This window comes from Macrobrachium rosenbergii, chromosome 3, assembly GCF_040412425.1.
Source record: "Macrobrachium rosenbergii isolate ZJJX-2024 chromosome 3, ASM4041242v1, whole genome shotgun sequence".
Lineage (NCBI taxonomy): Eukaryota > Metazoa > Arthropoda > Malacostraca > Decapoda > Palaemonidae > Macrobrachium > Macrobrachium rosenbergii.
The window spans coordinates 51,031,008-51,050,029 of record NC_089743.1 but is presented as its reverse complement, the minus strand read 5'-3'; the positions used below and the strand labels follow the sequence as shown (position 1 = coordinate 51,050,029).

Here is a 19,022-nt window from a genome sequence, read left to right as displayed (position 1 = left end):
GTCTGTAAGATTTCTTCTTTGTTTTTCTTTTCTTTTGACTTTTTTCTTGATTCTTTCTTTCCTCTGTCTTGGTTTTCTTCAAATGGTTGAGGCATTAATTCTCGCTGTTGTTACTCTACTTTTTTTTATTGTCTTTATTTTCCATTATTTCTCGTTTCTTTCTCGACACTGTCTCACGTCTCTGTGGTCTGGTAAAACTAAAGCCACTTAACGTGGACTGGGCATGAATGGAGGGTCTAACTTTTGCATTTATTCTTTTGATCTAGTTATTTCTCAGCCCTTTCTTTTCAGTCTTAGTATCCTTTGTATAGCTGAGATATCAGATCCATAAATTGGATTTTTGCTTAGATTTTTTTTATCTATTGTTTTTAATGACTTAATTTTTATTGACTGGTTGAAATGTCAATGAGTATAGTTGCTGTTTTGTCTACTTTCCATCTATTGTAACATAAATTTTTTTCGTCGCACTGTTTAAATATTTAGGTTTACTTTTTTGAGATATCTCTGAATGAAAGCAAATATAATCTTTGGACACATACTAATTTTTACAAATTTGAGATAATTATTATGTGATGTTTATCAATCTGTCCGTCAGGATCATTAATTATTTCTTTACATTTTTCTTTATTGCATTACGTAGGATTAGAGTTTAAGAGCCATATTCAGTTAGATAGAAAATACGATCCTGCCAGCCGCAATGGTCTTGTTATGAATGTCATTTTTAACTTTTGCATAATTTCTTTTTGAACAGGAAAAGTTATTTTCTCAAGTAACTTGTAACTTTTGGAGTCAAGGTGGTTATCCATTGACGAACAAAGATATCAGTACTTAAATTTGATTTTTGCGCCTCCCCACCCATTTTTTTATTGATCTATATCATTTTTAAAAAAATACACTTAAAAACTTGTGGATAAGGTGAAAAAACTGAGGAAAAATGTCTATACGTTATGTGATAATGAACACGAGAAATAAAGGGTCACTCGATGACTCGAAAAGCATAGAGAATGAAAGTTTTGTAAATAATCCGACGGAAAGTTTTATTTCAAGATTTTTTAGTGGACAACGAAATAACCGGCTTTACAGAAAGAGATTCCGCGGTGATTACTATTATTACGCACAATTAGAAAAGTTTATTTGAAAGGATAACTAAAATTATTCTCCTTAGTGTGAGTCTGCACATTTATACATATATATATGTGTATGGATATATATATATATATATATATATATATATATATATATATATATATATATATATATATATATATATATATATATATATATATATATATATATATATATATATATATATATATACATATATATATACATATATATACACATATATATATATATATATATATATATATATATATATATATATATATATATATATATATATATATATATGTATTACTAACAGAACCTCATTCAAACTGGATGGTATCTAATGGAGTATTTATTCAGAAAAAGTTACAAGCTTTCTTGAACAAACAGTACTCATTTTCAAGTGTCCATACATTGACCAGATGCGTCTGGTACATCCAGTTTGAATGAGGTCCTGTTAGTAATTTTACTAATGCATAGAACAATTGTGTATGTGTGTATGTGATAAAGTTAATATATATATTATATATATATATATATATATATATATATATATGTATGTATATATATATATATATATATATATATATATATATATATATATATATATATATATATATATTTATATTCTACATATATATTTCAGCCTAAAAACAATAAAAACGATTGCCCACTTGGCTACGATGGTGAGATGGGTCTATTCAGCTCTAATAAATATATCTGTAAAACGACAGTTTATATATATACAGGTAATAGACTTTTATCCTATCGTGGTCAGGTCGGCAACGTGACCTATATATATATTAAGGTGACCTATTCGTCTCCCGCGATCGGCAAATCATAAGTCTCTTCAATTTCTTGTGTTTGGATGTTACGGCCTCGTAGTTACAAGCATATCAAAAAATATATATAAGAATTCGAGAAGTTAAGAGGGCATTGTGGCTATTAGAATTACATATATATATATATATAACACATATATATATAATATATATACATATATAACTATATATATATATATATATATATGTATGTATACGAGTATATATGTGTGTGTGTGAGAATAATATGCAATAATGAGTCTAAAATTATAACGCAGTTATACCAATGTCTTACCTAGCGAATGACTTGAGTAAGCCCAGCAGGGATTTGATGAGGATTTTCCGTTACACGGTTTTTAAGGTCCTTAGAAGCCCGTCAGAAACTCCATATTTGCTTGCAGTGCTTTCGCGTGCGTAAACGCCAGCATACTTTTTCAAGACACCTTTGCGCACGCGCGTCAACCCACCCTCAGTTCCCCGACCTGCAACTGAATGAACTTCCTTGTCGGCGACGAATTATCTTTATTACCGAGATAACGAGAATTTAAACGAGACAAGTACCTTGTAAAGTCTCGTTGAAGCATTGCAATATTTTTCCTTTTCATAACAAATTCTTTCGCAATGACATTTTTTTCCCTTTTTTTGCCCTGGGTCATTTCTTACAGTTGCTTGCTGTGTTGCGTTGTCAAGTATGTGCTTTAAATGATACTAATTCGACCTTTTCTTTTTATCTAACCGAGAGTGAGGTCACGTGAGACTGGTGAGCTTATTTTTATGACTTTCGCTTGAGAGTAATAGGTTATAGCGCATGCGTGCAGGTACACTGATAAGTATAACTGTATCTGATTTGTCTCCCCGCCTATCTTTTGTTTATCAACTTGTAGACTTATTCCTTCGGTAAACAGATCGTTATTCTTTAAGGAGTAATGAAGCTTAAACACAAGCGTACTCACGCGTATATTTTGCAAGTTTATAAAACCTAACAACCATGGCTATTGATATTCTTTCACACACAAATACACACTCACACACCCAAGCACACACATATATATATATATATATATATATATATATATATATATATATATATATATATATATATATATATATATATATATGTATATATATATATTACCCTGGATTATCCCTTGATCCTTTGTCTTTATCTTTTTTGTTTAAAGAACGTGCTGCCCAGATTAACAAACTCTAACGCCGGCCTCCTACCTGTTTTTGTATATAAAGCTCTGTCAACTTCTTTTGTATTCAGTGTGAACTTGAAAATATAGAATAAACCACGAAAGAACTTGTTCAAAGCCCCGGTTTTCACTCACCTTCTTACGTGGATTTTGTGATATATATATATATATATATATATATATATATATATATATATATATATATATATATATATATATATATATATATATATATATATATATATATATATATATATGTACCAGTTTTGTTACCAATTCACGCGTTACTATTTTTATGAAAGTTAAGCCACAAAAATAACCCTTGACATCGAAGACATTTTACTTTGGGCATACTTTATGCCCATAGGAAATCATTTATTATAAGTGCATCCGCCCCGGCCAAGATTCGAACCCATGCCTTTTGCGTTTAATACAGAAGTAGACAGATTACTTACCACTATGCATGATAGCTGATTTGAAATATGAGCAATGAAGCCGAACTGGTAATATATAAAAAAAATTAATGCCGTCTAAAGTTTCATGCAAATGCACTGTATGCGGTAACCCATTCCACGCCTCCTAGATACGTAATCCGTGAAATACTATTTTATGACAATAGTATGCATAGGAAGTTCTATACTTATTTGATTAATAGACTATTACGTAAAAACATATATCGTATTCCGCGCAGAATCATTATTTATCGCAAGATACTTGATGTACCCGAAAATATAAAAATAAAAAAAAGTCTCACGTGGATAGAGACATGATGGCGTCGACAACTATTTATAATTCATGTACAAAACCTCGTTCCGATTGGTGATACGTGTTTTGAGTTGCAATGTTTATATCCTCCATTTTTCTCAACATACCCCAACAGTTCGCTGTCTGTGCGATTCCTAAACTTTACACCCAGCGTAGGTGTGGTTGTAGGTGCGGGTGTAGGTGTTGTTGGGGTGGTGCGGGTGTAGGTGTTGTTGGGGTGGTGCGGGTGGGGGGGGGGCGGGTTGTTGTTGATTCACCGCCAACAGTGCACCGTACGCCGGACACTCTAGAGACGGTACTCAGCGTTCCCTGAAGCTTTCGTTCAGACCTCTAGCTTCGTGGCTTTATTAAGCCTTTTACTGCGCGGTAGTTTCCTTCGGTCTCTTCCTATTTAGCCGTCCAACTTCTTTAACTTTACCTGACTGGGATATTCATTTCTCATTATAGAAAAATTCAGTGAGAGTCTACTTTACAATCTTACTTATAAAAAGGAAAAAAGTACTCGTGGATCGATAGACATTCTTCTAAGTAATCAAATAATCAGAAAATAAGGGTACTTTGATTCGAGCTTCGGGCTGGTACATGTGGGTACATTGGAAATTATTACAATAAAAAATAATCTCGAATTATGTTGAAAAACATTACTGGCATGTCTTTCGTTGTTTATTTCTGTCCCTGTTTATTTGTTTATTTCTTTCTTTCTTTGGTGTTTGTAATCAGCGTCTCAGTCAGACTAAAAATATATATAAATAAATGAATGAATAGATGTATAAATAAATAAATAATCACGTGTATTGATAGATACAAAGATACTCATGTACTCGTATATATAAACAGAATGATAAATATACAAAATCATACACAGCATCTACACAGTTATATGCCAATATGTGTACACACATCATCACGTATATGTTTAATAAATAAATTAGTGTGTAAATAGATAAGAATTCTTATCACGAGATACACTGCTTACGTAGTACACATAAACATGATAATCATATAAGAAGGCATCATACAAAACATGTATACAGTTATATGGCAGCATGTATATAAACATACCATCTCACATATGTTCGAGCGTACGCATGCGTGTGACGAATGCATCATGAGCCCGGCGATACAGATGCAACATATGCAACATTGCTTGTTATCTTCGTTCTCTCTTGCCACTACGTGACGTGCATGACAACCACTTCCCGTTACAAGGACATGAAGAGAAGATTGATAACACCCCACTCCCCCCTCTCTCTCTCTCTCTCTCTCTCTCTCTCTCTCTCTCTCTCTCTCTCTCTCTCTCTCTCTCTCTCTCTCATTCCCGTGGCTGGGGTACCGCCGAAAGTAGAGTACTAGACGGTCTTTCAGAGTATTTTTTTACGTCCTAAGCTTCATTGCTTTTTGCCCTTTACTTATTATCCGCTTCTTTTTGATGTCTTATCAGTTTGCTGTTCAACTCCTTTAACCTGAAATTGCTTTAATTTTCATGTTGAATTTATGAGTAAATCATTCATAGAAGCCTGATAAAGGCTTCTAAGAAATGTCGTGAAGTAAGCACGTAATAATAATAATAATAATAATAATAATAATAATAATAATAATAATAATAATAATAATAATAATAATAAAACTCCGATACAAATGAATGCCAATAATAATAATAATAATAATAATAATAATAATAATAATAATAATAATAATAATAATAATAATAACTTCTGTTACTCTTTAATGCCAAGTATGACGTGAAATGATGTCACCACCTCTCTCCCCCCCTTCCTCCACCAGACTAATAACCAGCGCCCTCCCACCCCCAAAACCTACCCGATACCACCCTCCCAAGATCTGGCCGATGACCAAGAGGAGAAGCATTATAATAAAACCACGAGAGGTGAAATACACAGTGTTTGGTAGGGGAGACACACCACTGCATGTTGCTATTTGAAGGGGAGAATATTGGAGAGGGGAGAGAAATGGGAGTAGTCAGTCTCTCTCTCTCTCTCCCTCTCTCTCTCTCTCTCTCTCTCTCTCTCTCTCTCTCTCTCTCTCTCTCAACTTGATCGCTCATCTAACAAACACATACCTGCTCACCTTATGGGCTGCTGTCACTGACAGTCTGTCGTAGGTTCCTTTTTTTTTTTTTTTTTCTTAGCGTAGTCTATAATAACAGAAATTACGGAGAGGCGGAATTTCTTCTTCTTCGGCTCCGAAGAACGCGACAAGGGCGGAGCTGGAGCTGGCGGCTCCCCGTGAGCTCTCTCTCATTTTCCACCCGTGTAATTTCATGTTACCTGTGCCTGTGTGGTGGTGGGGTGGGGTGTAGGTGCTGGGAGAGGTCCCCACCGGATTACATCTGGAGGGGGAGGCAGTGGAATGGGAGGGGGTACAACGTAATACCTACCGTCTGTGTGTACGTGTGTGTGTGTATATGTACGTATGTGCTCAAAAGGTCTCCGTTTTCTATGAAACGCGTTGTTGTACGTCGATGATGGGTTTCTCGTTCTGTAATACTGTATGTCGATTTGATTGTTATTGTTTTTTGTCAATACAGCAATGACTCGTATTGTAATCGTCTGTTGTTGACATACTTTGATCAAACCTTTATTTATTCCGAAACTGCATTGGACCCTGGGCTATTATAACACAAATAAATTTTACCCTCAACATTGCGTTTGAATGTAATTTTCTCATTTATCAAATAAGTCATGAATAACAACATTGCTTGACAAAAAACAAACACAAAAAAAATTCAGCTGTAGAGTTCTTGCAGTTTATTTCTTGCATAAGATGACTGTAATAAAATGTGTATTAAAATGAATTTCATGCACGTACTTATTGTATTTCCACTCACATAACGAGACAAAAACCCCTATGCGTTACAGAAAAAAAAGAGCGGTCGCTACGGCATTACAGTCGCATAACAGAAACGTAATTCGCCAACAGCAAGTCATAAACGGGTTCCCTTCTCGTCCATGCATAGAAATTCCCCCCATGGCAAAGAGCCTCAAGCCACATAACGCTATAACGTCAGCTTTACGTTCTACTGACTCTCGTTTTATCATTTTAAAGATTTCCTTCAAGTTTATGTTAATTCACGACTGAAATTCTTAAGGAACCTGAACGCCTTTTCTATCTATCATTGTCGATCTGATTTCTACATTGTGCCTACGTAGCAACCTTCTCACTCGACGTAAGTCTTCACAAGGGGTCTCTGACCCATATTTAAACCCTTGACAGCTTACGTAAATAAATATATACAGGGGGCAGCCACAACCACCCCCCCTCACTCCCGCTCGTTCTCTATTCTCTCCTCCTGTCACCACAGTGCCCCCACGGTAGCCAGCAAGATGCTTGCCAAAAAGGACAAACATAGCCTGTCATGACAAATCGTATTTTACCGAGTACATTGCTATTGTTTATACTTTTTAGGTGAGTAAAAATACACAGGAGAATTAATATATCACACGTATTTGTATCATTGAAACAATTGGGTAATTTTTGTGGTATATTATTAAAGGAGTTATATCAGATTGTTGAACACACACTTGTTATTGTTTATGATCAGGAGGTGATCGCGTGCAAGATGTATTTGATTGTAATGCCTCCTGTCATTTTGAAATTCCGTGTAACCGAAGCACGATATATAGCGATACATTTCACCAGATTATCAGGCGATAATGTAGTGTAACTGTAGAATCAAAACGTTACCTTTAACAACGCAAATGAACTTTAAACTCCAAGTACGGGATTAGAAAGAACATGTGGTTTTTTTTACCGAGATTATAACTTGACATTTTCATTAACAAATTTATCTGTAAGACGAAGAACGAGTCGGAAGCTTTGGGAATTTAATCGATATTACCTCTGAATCGAACAGCAACAATATACCTTAAAAAAATCTGAATAAATGAAAACAAGCAAGGAGACCTACGGTTGTTTCGACACCGCCCGCAGCGAAACAGCGCGCGGCCGCTAACGTCTACGAGAAACTTCCCGGAAATGTACTGATTACGAGCAAACATAACGTTACTTTTTTTTTTTTTTTTTGCTTTGTTGCTACATTACGTGGCTTTTTTTATCTTTTGTTTTGTTACTACATTACTTGTTTTTTTATTTTTGGTTTTGTTATTGCATTACATTACCTTTTTTATTTTTTGTATATTTACTACATTACATTGTTTTTTATTTGTTGGTTTGTTATTACATAACGTAACTTGTTTTTTGTTTTGTTATTACATTACGTGACTTTTTTTTATTTTTTGCTTTGTTACTACATCACGTGGCTGTTTTCTTTTTTGTTATTACATTACATTACTTGTTTTTCTTTAGTTTCTACATTACATTACTTTTTTTTTATTTACCGCATTAGTCACTCCACTGAATCTTGGAATATTCGTATTTATTTATTATATTTTTACTTATTAGAGAGAAAGTTCTGTTAAGATACATTATTAGAGAATGGTCAAGTTCAGGTGATAAATAGATTCTTTACTGACTTATGGGAAACTGAGCGTTGTCAGTTCGACGAGATCTTAAAAGATCTCCTCTTTCTTTTTATAAGGGTGGGGGAGGCGATAAGATTGATATCATATTTGGTTCAGAAAGAAATAAAATATCTGAGCTATTAATTACTCTATGGTAAAGTGGATATTCTAAGTTGTGTGATTTAATTAAGATAATATAAACTTACTTCCTGTATTAACCTGAGGTTCCTAATTATTATGTAATTATTGTCTAAACTCTCCTAATATAACATAAATATCAAAATGAAAATAAATTCATGCTTTTTTCCGTATAATCACTAAAAACATTTCTGAGATAATAAACAATAGAGCAATAATTCATTCTTTGTCTTTATCAAGGATTTTACGAAAACAGACACATCTTTGTCACATTTGGAACGTTCCGTTCGGCATAGCAATCCTTTTAGATGGTCAAGTACATAATGCTGAGAGATAAGAATAAAAGACAATAGTTATTTTAACTGTGTAGAGCCTTAATATCCCCTTGAAAACACTAGAAATACTTGGAGGTATATAATGAACGAAAATAAACATAATACCGCGACGTTACAGCAAATCATCGGAAGCCAGGAGTGTCTTTGACAATACATACTCGCTCTCACGCGTGCACATAAATGAACTCTCACACGCATGTGTACTCGCCTCCTCATTTATACATGCTATCTATACAGAGAGAGAGAGAGAGAGAGAGAGAGAGAGAGAGAGAGAGAGAGAGAGAGAGAGAGAGAGAGAGAGCACCTGTTCCCGTATCCGATCGATGACAACAGACCTGAATGTATTTGCCGTTGGTTACGTTGATGAAGGCCACTGAACCTTTGGGAGTACGTTTTCCTGTTATTGTGATCAGTTAGTAATTGTGGTTTCCGAGTAAAGGATATCTTAAAGATATAGGTGTTTGATTGATGTTTTTTCTTAAATAATGAATTTATTTATTTATTCATTTATTGTTATTGAAACTCGGATATTGAATTTAGGCCAAAGGCCAACACTAGGACCTATGAGGAAAACCTGCAGTTGCACTATGAAACAATTGTTAGGAGAGGGTTGATAGCAAGGTGGAAGAAAGAGAATATGAATGGAGATACAGTAAAAGGATTAAATGGATTTGCAGCTAGGGGCCGAAGGGACGTTGCAAAGAACCTTTAGTAAAGCCTACAGTGTACCCCGTGGGGTAAACTGACGGTGCTAAACCCCTACGGGGATTTATTGTTATTGGGTGACGTCGCTGTTTACCTAATGTGAGGATTGTTAGGGTGACATTATAAGTCTGTTGATGCGACTTTCGGCTAAAGGATAACTTATCGATGAGAGGTTTTCATTACAAATATTTGGAATAACTGAATTATTAATTTTGTTGTTATAGGGTAATGTCATTGTTACAGTGAGCAACAGTAAGGCAGACTGATATAATTAGGGAATGAGTTTGGACTAAATTGTATCTTGTGGAATCTTAAGTGCTAAGTAAGTTTTCCATTAAAGGTTTGTGAATAAGATAAGTATTTGCTCTTATCTGGAGCTGATGGAATGGAATGAAATATAGAATTTTGGCCCAAGGTCAAGCGCTGGGACCTATGAGGTCATTCAGCGCTGAAAGGGAAATTGATAGTCTAAAGGTTTTAAAGGGGTAACAGGAGGAAAACCTCGCAGTTGCACTATGAAACAATTGTTAGGAGGGGGTGGAATGTAAGATGGAAGAAAGAGTATTTGAACAGAGGTACAGTAAAAGGAATGAAAGGGGTTGCAACTAGGGGCCGAAGGGACGCTGCAAAGAACCTCAAGTCACGCCTACTTTGCACCGCATGAGATGCACTGACGGGGTAATGATCACTGATAATCAGATCTGAACGGCTTGGTCTTCTTTACATTTCGTGGAAAATGACGATAACTATTAGCGATTCTATTATTTTTTTTTTTTTAACATTATATTAAGAAGTAACTTGGATAAGGAAATAAGAAAACTGCGACATTTTGTTATATTTCAAGTTTCAGTTTTCTGTAAAAGAAAACTATTGTGCCGGCTTTGTCTGTCCGTCCGCACTTTTCCTGACTGCCCTCAGATCTTAAAAACTACTGAGGCTAGAGGGCTGCAAATTGGTATGCTGATCACCCACCCTCCAATCATCAAACATGCCAAATTGCAGCCCTCTAGCCTCAGTAGTTATTTTATATTATTTAAGGTTAAATTTACCCATAATAGTGCTTCTGGCAACTATATAGGACAGGCCGCCACCGGACCGTGGTTAGTTTCATGGGCCGCGGCTCACACAGCATTATACCGAGACCACCGAAAGATAGATCTATTTTCGGTGGCCTTGATTATACGTCGTACAGAACACTCGATTGCGCCGAAGAAACTCCGTCGTATTTTTTACTTGTTTTAGTATTTTCTTTGCTTCTTGAGTATTTCAGTATTTGAGATCTAAAATGGCTTTTATAAGTTCCATGGACGGCATTTATAGAGAGAGAGAGAGAGAGAGAGAGAGAGAGAGAGAGAGAGAGAGAGAGAGAGAGAGAGAAGGTTACATTGTATAATGGTTTCTCACTGTACCCAACCCTCCATTATTTGCATCCAGCTTAATTAGGTCATTTTGTACAAAGGGGTTATTAATTATATGAGAAATCAGAGAGGAGCTAGCAACACAAACACTGCACATACAAACACACACATCACACACACACACACACACACACACACACACACACATATATATATATATATATATATATATATATATATATATATATATATATATATAATATATATATAGGTATACAGAGAGAGAGAGAGAGAGAGAGAGAGAGAGAGAGAGAGAGAGAGAGAGAGAGAGAATAATCTGTGGACCGTGAAAATAATTGTCTGAAAAAAAGTAGAACATGTACCAGATGCAATGATAATGGACTTTGAAAAGTTGAACAACATGAAAAACATATATTCCAAAGCCTTATCATTTATTATCTCTATGCCTCTTATTCACGTAGAGGATGGGCGAACGAAAGATCTTGAGTACCCAGTCTTCACCCGTCATAGAAAATGGGAGCACAAAAAAAAAAATCCTTCAGGGGATACTGACAAAAAAGTCACAGCATCTGTCATATCGGAGGTGTTTGGTTTGGTTTGCAGCTTCTTTTAGGGTGGCGTATTCTTTGGAATTAAAGAAATAAAGTTTTGTTTTTACCAAGATATCGATCAGGAGCATCAAAAAACAAGTAACAGATGAGCAGAACTTTCTTCGGGGCAACTGAGTTTTCTGTACAGCCGCTACATCGTATAATCAAGGCCACCAAAAATGTATTTCTTTCGGTGGTCTCGGTATAATGCTGTATGAGCCGCGGCCTATAAAACTAACCACGGCCCGATGGTGGCATATCCTATATCGTTACCAGAAGCACGGTTATTGCTAACTATAAACTTAAATAATATGAAAACCACTGAAGCTAGAGGGCTGCAATTTGGTATGTTTGATGTTTGGAGGGTGGATGATCAACATACCGATTTGCAGCCCTCTGAGGGCGGACAGAAAAAGTGCAGACAGAAAAAAGTGCGGACGGACGGACAAAGTCGGCACAATAGTTTTCTTTTACAGAAAACTAAAACTCGTAACGTCATTTACAGATCCCACGAATTAACATCAAGCAATAAATCATTATATTAGAGCTCCAAATTTTTCTTGGTCTGTCGTCTAGGGCCGTATGTATATAATTTTTTTTTCTTTTAAGAACAAACTTCAGTGAAAAGTAAGAATAAAGGTAGGCACTTGAGAGCAAAGGAAGTGTAGACCTGCCTCTTAAATTAAGTAAGGCTGTCAAGGCGAAACAAGTGAAGTCACGAAACTTGCAACGTTAAAGTTATTGACTTGGAGTTAAATTTTGAAAAGCGACCTGGCAGACCTTTCGATGCTGGTAGTGAGGAAAAGTAATTCCTACCTTAAGTTCAACAGTATACGAAGGAACAATAACCATATACGAGAGAGAGAGAGAGAGAGAGAGAGAGAGAGAGAGAGAGAGAGAGAGAGAGAGAGAGAGAGAAAGGTGGGGGGGGGGGCGCACAAATCTACGCATGGAAGGAAAATCGCGAGATGAGGCATCAGTGGTATCATACCCAGTAATAATATTTTATTTCCCATGGGAGATACCTCTCATGATTTTAAGTTACGGATATTATTCTTCTCTTCCATCTTCCTATGTCTCCCATCAGCACGCTCCTAGGTTAGGTTAGGGTTAGCTTGGGGAAGATTTATACCCGCGGAGCTAATTTGGGTATGGGAAACGTAATGAGATTATTGTCAAGAAAATTCTATGGTTAGTTTTAAGATATGGCGTCCCGCATTTTTCAGGGAAAGGTGCAGGCACTCGGTTACATCTCGGGAAAATGCCTCCCGGGATCTCCTTCCTTTCAACGCAACTCTCTCTCTCTCTCTCTCTCTCTCTCTCTCTCTCTCTCTCTCTCTCTCTCTCTCTCTGTTTTTCTTTGTTCTCAGGAGAAAACCTACAATTTAATAATTCCGCCCTCTATCGGTAGTAAATTATATCGATGGGAATTCCTGCTTAGTTTTCTTTCCTTCAAACGTCGCTGCGATTTCAATAATACCGATCGGAAGAAATATATTCGCCTCAGAATTCGAGGAAATGCGAATACTGTCTATGCCATTTTCATTTACATTTGAATTCTTGAAAGAGAAAAACAGAAGGCGATGGAGGATGACCAGTGTGATAATGAAATGTTAACAGCTTCGAGGATATGCTTTACGAAAGGTTCTAGTTGGCTGCAATTAGTGGAAACTGGACATCATATTTGTTAACCCAGCTTCAGTGGTTAGAATCTAAATTAAATTACCTAAAAGGCATGTGAAAATAATTGTCTGTGCATGATTTCGATTGGCGTACAAATTAAACTAAACGAATGAAAGTTCCTTGTTGGCATATTTAGTTAAAATGAGGACTATAGTAAACGATTTTATTTGGCTTCCCAATTATCTGGCATCTTTATGGTATCTAACTGTTACACCCCCCATATCAAAGGATTCTAAGTTGTCATCTTAAGTATCAAACCATTTTTTTACTAAAGTAAATAAAGCAGACATGTTAGTTTCTACTAATTAAATGTTACTATAATAATAATAATAATAATAATAATAATAATAATAATAATAATAATAATAATAATAATAATAATAATAATAATAATATTTCTCTTGCCACAGATACTCGGATGTGGCGTGCAGAACTCTTGCACCTTGCTATAAGAGCCGATGTATTCAGAGGTATGTTTACCACCGTTTGATATCCTACGATCCTTGCGATCCTTTCAAGGGTCTTTTTGTGGATATCTACAAGCTTCCTTCCGCTTGTTCCTGCCATGTGGACAGGGATACCTCAAGAAGGACGAAGGAGCGGCAGATATCCTAGAGGAACCATATGCTGAGGAATCTCAGATTAGACATGTTGTGATCAACGTAAGGACAAATTCTATAGTGAAGAATGAAGAGACAGTCAATAAAATAGTGAATGGGGAGAAGGCAAATATTGCAGTGACGAGGGTAACAGAAACGGAACTGAAGGAAACAGAGGGATTAGTATCACCAGCGAGGGAAGAAGGAACTGTCAGTGTAACGTCAGAATCAGAGTCAGCTGTTCAGGAGGATGAAAGAGAACTACAACTGAAGTCAGAATTAGAATCAGCAGTAAGTGAAAAAGAAGCTTCTGTGCTGAGGCTGGAATCAGAATCAGCAGTGAGGGTAAAACAAACAGAAAGAGTAGTTGAACAAGAATCAGAATCATCTGTGAAGGAAGAAAATACTGAATCATTTTCTGATTCAAAATCTGGAGTTGAAGAATCAAAAAAAAAGTAGAACAAAGTTCAGAATCAGGGGTGAAGGATAAGAAAATAGAGGAGGTGTCCGAATCAGAAACTTTAGTGAATAAAACAAAAGAAGTTGAAGAACCAGACCTGGATTCAATAGTGATAGAAGAGGCAAAAGAAATGGGATTAGAATCTGAATCAACAGTAGACGTACAAGAAAAGAAAATAGAATCAGGCACACAATCACTTATGATAGAAGACACAGCAAATCTGAAGGAGGTAGAATCCGAATTCAAAACACTGACACAAGAAACTGGAGATGCACAGCAGGATAATGAAACAGAATTGATTAAGAAGGAAACAATTAAGAGGAAACAAGAATCTGACAAAGTTGAAGATAAAATTGAAATAGAATCTCCAGCGAAAAGTGAACCTGAAGCTATATCAGACGAAGCTGAGACACAAATAGAGTTGAAAGAACAGGACTCGGCAATAGAAGTCGAAGAAATAGAAGCTGTGACTGAGGAAGCAGGGGGATAGAAGCTGTGGCAAAGGAAAAACAAGTAATAGAAGCTGTAACAGAGGAAGCAGGGGAAATAGAGGCTGTAACACAGGAAGCAGAGGAAGTAGAAATTGTTACAGAAGAAGCAGAAGAAATAGAGGCTGTAACAGAAGAAGCTACAACAGAGGAAATAGAAGCTGTGACAGAAGAAGCTACAGCAGAGGTAATAGAAGCTGTAACAGAAGAAGGTGCAATAGGGGAAATAGGAACTGTAACAGAGGAAGCTGAGGAAATAGAAGCTGTGACAGACGGAGTAGAGAAAATTAAAACTGCAACAGAGGAAACAGACACAGGTACAAAAATAACCGAAATCATTCCAGAAGAAGAAAAACTTGATGGTACTTTGGTCGCCACGGAAGCACCAGTGACCAATGGTGATTGTGTTAGTTGAGGTATTTAGGTAATTGTAGGCTCTATATAAGTTTATTTATGTCACCTTAGCTATATATTGTTTTAGGTAAATATATATACACATATATATATATATATATATATATATATATATATATATATATATATATATATATATACATATATATATATATATTATCTATGTTTAAACGTTTGTCTGTAATTCCAGTAATTTCACGACGATCTTAAAATGTATAAATTTGATGGCTTATCATTTTCACTAACGCATTAACATTCTGTCTTATTTTTGCAAGAAATAATTGTACACTCTTTTTCTAATTATGGATTTTTAACGAGTCCGAACTGACTGTGAGTTTCAGAGACGGATGTTGTCTTTAACTCCTGAAGTATAATAAAAACTGACACAAACAAGAAGCGATAAAAAGAAACAATGGACACAGAAAATTGATTTTTGCCTCTGTGAAACCTTTATTTGTTCTCATTTAAGACTGTCTGAGGAGTAGAGATCGTCCTTTAATTGTTCTCAATTAAGACTGTCTGAGGAGTAGAGATCGTCCTTTATTTGTTCTCAATTAAGACTGTCTGAGGAGTAGAGATCGTCCTTTATTTGTTCTCAATTAAGACTGTCTGAGGAGTAGAGATCGTCCTTTATTTGTTCTCAATTAAGACTGTCTGAGGAGTAGAGATCGTCCTTTATTTGTTCTCAATTAAGACTGTCTGAGGAGTAGAGATCGTCCTTTATTTGTTCTCAATTAAGACTGTCTGAGGAGTAGAGATCGTCCTTTATTTGTTCTCAATTAAGACTGTCTGAGAAGAGATCGTCCTTTAACCAAGACTGTCTGAGGAGTAGAGATCGTCCTTTATTTGTTCTCAAAGACTGTCTGAAATTCCTTTATTTGTTCTCATTTAAGACTGTCTGAGGAGTAGAGATCGTCCTTTATTTGTTCTCAGAAGACTGTCTGAGTATCGTCCTTTATTTGTTCTCAATAAGACTTATAGGAGTAGAGATCGTCCTTTATTTGTTCTCAGTTAAACTGTCTGAGTCAGATCGTCCTTTATTTGTTCTTTTAAGACTGTCTGAGGAGTGAATATTTGTTTTCATTTAAGACAAGACTGAGGAGTAGAGATCGTCCTTTATTTGTTCTCAGTTAAGACTGTCTGAGGAGTTTCCTATTTGTTCTCATTTAAGACTGTCTGGGGAGTAGAGATCGTCCTTTAGTTGTTCTCAGTTAAGAATGTCTGATATTAGAGATCGTATATTTGTTCTCATTTAAGACTGTCTGAGAGAATCGTCCTTTATTTGTTCTCAATTAAGACTGTCTGAGGAACAAATCGTTTCTTACAAACTAGTATCACCAGAAAGATTCTCTGTATTAGATTTCACTGGAATGAAGCTTTCATCAATTGATCTTCTGAGTGCTAATGGGTACGTCTGACTGTATTCAGAAATTTGTTCAACAAATGAGCAAATAACGTCCGAGGGTACTCTGAGAGTATCTTCCATATTCTAAATTATGTATTGAAAACTGGTCAATTTTCATATATTTATTTTACGTATGTCATGACACTGATATATAAATTATGCGAATAAAAACAAGACCAGCAATGTCCCCTCGTTTTTATTTTCTACCCCAACTCCTTAATTGCCAGGGTATTCAGAATATATATTCCATATGCAATGAAAGGAACCATGGGGATGGAGTCATAACAAATATTTCTGCAGTGATAGGGTAAGAAAAACCTTGATTTCAAATATTCCAGTTGGATATATACTGAACTCAGTTTGATGTAGAATTCCTAATTAATAAGTCTATAAATGGTTACTGTGTCATCTGCACACATATTCATATATACAGTATATGATCTATGATGCATATATATATATATATATATATATATATATATATATATATATATATATATATATATAGTATGTGTGTACTGTGTCATGTGTGTATGTGTATGTATATATATATATATATATATATATATATATATATATATATATATATATATATATATATATAAATGTGCATGATTTTTCTTAAATAACCCAATGCTGGTTGAAACACAAAATGTATCTTTCTACATAGTATGAAAAAGAATGGAAAACAAATGAGTCAGTCTTTAATGGACGTGTATCAAACGGACTCTACGGACTCTGAGATATGTGGAATGTATTTTAGGCAAATTTATGTTTTTGTACATTGTTGTAATTTTTACGTCATTAATTTCGTTATTCTTACTTTATTTCATAAGTTTATTCTTCCCCTTATTTACCAATACGTCCTTATACACTCACCTCAACCAATCCATTTTTTCCATAGGCACTTCTAACTAACCAGAAAATTTTTATGGAAGCTGTGAATTCAAATATCCTAATAACAAAATGAAATAAATAAATAAACAAATAATAAATAACATAAACAAAAAATAAATAAATAAATAAATAGACGAACAATAAAGTAAAAGCTTTAAAGAATGAACGTCAGAGAAGTGTTTGTATTTATTCAGTCTGAGGGGATCAGATGTTGGTAAAAGGGTGTTACTAATAATCAAACTTGCCACGTCACTGTGAGAAATTAAAAGAATTTTATTTTTAATCTCTGATGTAGAGATGAAATTTTATTGTGTGGTGACTGGACAATTAAATTTGAGCCTTGTTACTGACTGAAAATTCTCTGAAAATAAAACAAAATCCTAACTGTGAAGGAAATAGGAGAAAGTTCACTGCGGACGACAAATAAAGAATAATGTTCTATTTTCTCTCGGTAGCAAAGAGGGAAGTATGAATGTGTATTTGAAACAATGTAACTTATTCAAAGGAAATTTCCTTTTGCTATCCATTATAATAAAAGATATTGTTAGCATGTCTTACCTCAAATTACTATTGCGATTTTTTTTTATAAAAAGGAGAAAATTCGAATGTCGGAAATTGAACGCAATGAACGAAAGCCATGATTCCTGTTCAAGCGATGGAAAGTCACTTCCTTAATATTAAATTAAAGACAATTCGCTCGTGTCTGCCTTTGAGATTTATTGGTTTGGGTTCATAGGGAGAGTAAAGGTGATTATCCAATTTTTTTATTGTATGGTTTCGACAGCTTTGAAATGCGCAGAGAGAGAGAGAGAGAGAGAGAGAGAGAGAGAGAGAGAGAGAGAGAAAATATTAGTAGTTCATAATTATATGATTATTTTTGTTTTTCGTGAAACAGATTAGCGAAGTATTATTAGGGTATAGAAAGGTAAAGAACAAAGTCGATATTACAATTCGGAAACCATTTTCACCCCAACAATTACTTTCTCGTCATTATTTTATCAAGGGAATGTCTTCTGTTACATATCGAAATTATCAGCAAAATCAGTACAGTTAATGACAAGGAATATAAGAAACAAGCTTTAGTATGTCTATGGAAAATACTCTTATGTTTTCTATGATTATTATTATGTTATAAAAAAATTCTCATGGATGTTACCAAAGGCCTATCTCATATACAAAATTACACGATACATTAATACATTTTTTCTAAACTGGCGTCGCATTCTTTACTATCAACTACTGAGATTGTAACTACATTCCAACTCGATTCCGTTTATTTAAAAATATTTACTTAGAAATCAATGTCATTTTGATCACGCAAGAAGACAACTAAACAAAGGCACTCTGGTGTATGGTAGCATTCACTTTTGTCTCTGGCACGCGAAATGAACATCATCAATTTTGTACACGAAATTATACAACGAGATATAATCTGAGCCCAATTAGATGACCTCAGGAAAACAAAGGTCGAGAGGGTATCTGTGATTAGGGTCACAACGTCGTTGCCTACTTTGTACTTTCGTCTATTATGGAATTACACCAGAAACTAGACTCACTTA

At 35.0% G+C, this 19,022-nt stretch overlaps 3 protein-coding genes across 3 annotated transcripts in view; all 3 read left to right on the top strand.

The window, feature by feature from the left end:
- The window catches only part of LOC136851239 (neurotrophin 1-like), an 8,708-nt gene extending 8,700 nt beyond the window's left edge, over window positions 1-8 (top strand). Inside the window, exon 2 of the mRNA XM_067125198.1 lies at window positions 1-8. This exon is cut by the window's left edge and continues 323 nt beyond it. Coding sequence (XP_066981299.1) covers window positions 1-8 — 8 coding nt within the window.
- A 13,650-nt stretch (window positions 9-13,658) lies between these two features.
- On the top strand, window positions 13,659-14,258 carry LOC136851232 (uncharacterized). The gene has a single exon (XM_067125187.1). It carries the CDS (start codon window positions 13,659-13,661, stop codon window positions 14,256-14,258), a length of 600 nt encoding a protein of 199 aa, XP_066981288.1.
- A 131-nt stretch (window positions 14,259-14,389) lies between these two features.
- Window positions 14,390-15,162, top strand: LOC136851229 (uncharacterized). The gene is made up of 2 exons (XM_067125173.1): window positions 14,390-14,737; window positions 14,824-15,162. The coding sequence occupies exons 1-2, from the start codon at window positions 14,390-14,392 to the stop codon at window positions 15,160-15,162; spliced, it is 687 nt and encodes a 228-aa protein (XP_066981274.1).
- Window positions 15,163-19,022: the final 3,860 nt, after the last annotated feature.

Excerpts from the sequence above, each read along its gene's own strand:
- LOC136851232 (XM_067125187.1), top strand. The coding sequence starts at position 13,659 with ATGTATTCAGAGGTATGTTTACCACCGTTTGATATCCTACGATCCTTG.
- LOC136851229 (XM_067125173.1), top strand. The coding sequence starts at position 14,390 with ATGGGATTAGAATCTGAATCAACAGTAGACGTACAAGAAAAGAAAATA. Across the intron at positions 14,738-14,823 it reads TAGAAGCTGTGACTGAGGAA|GAAGCAGAGGAAGTAGAAAT; the intron begins GCAGGGGGATAG and ends GCTGTAACACAG.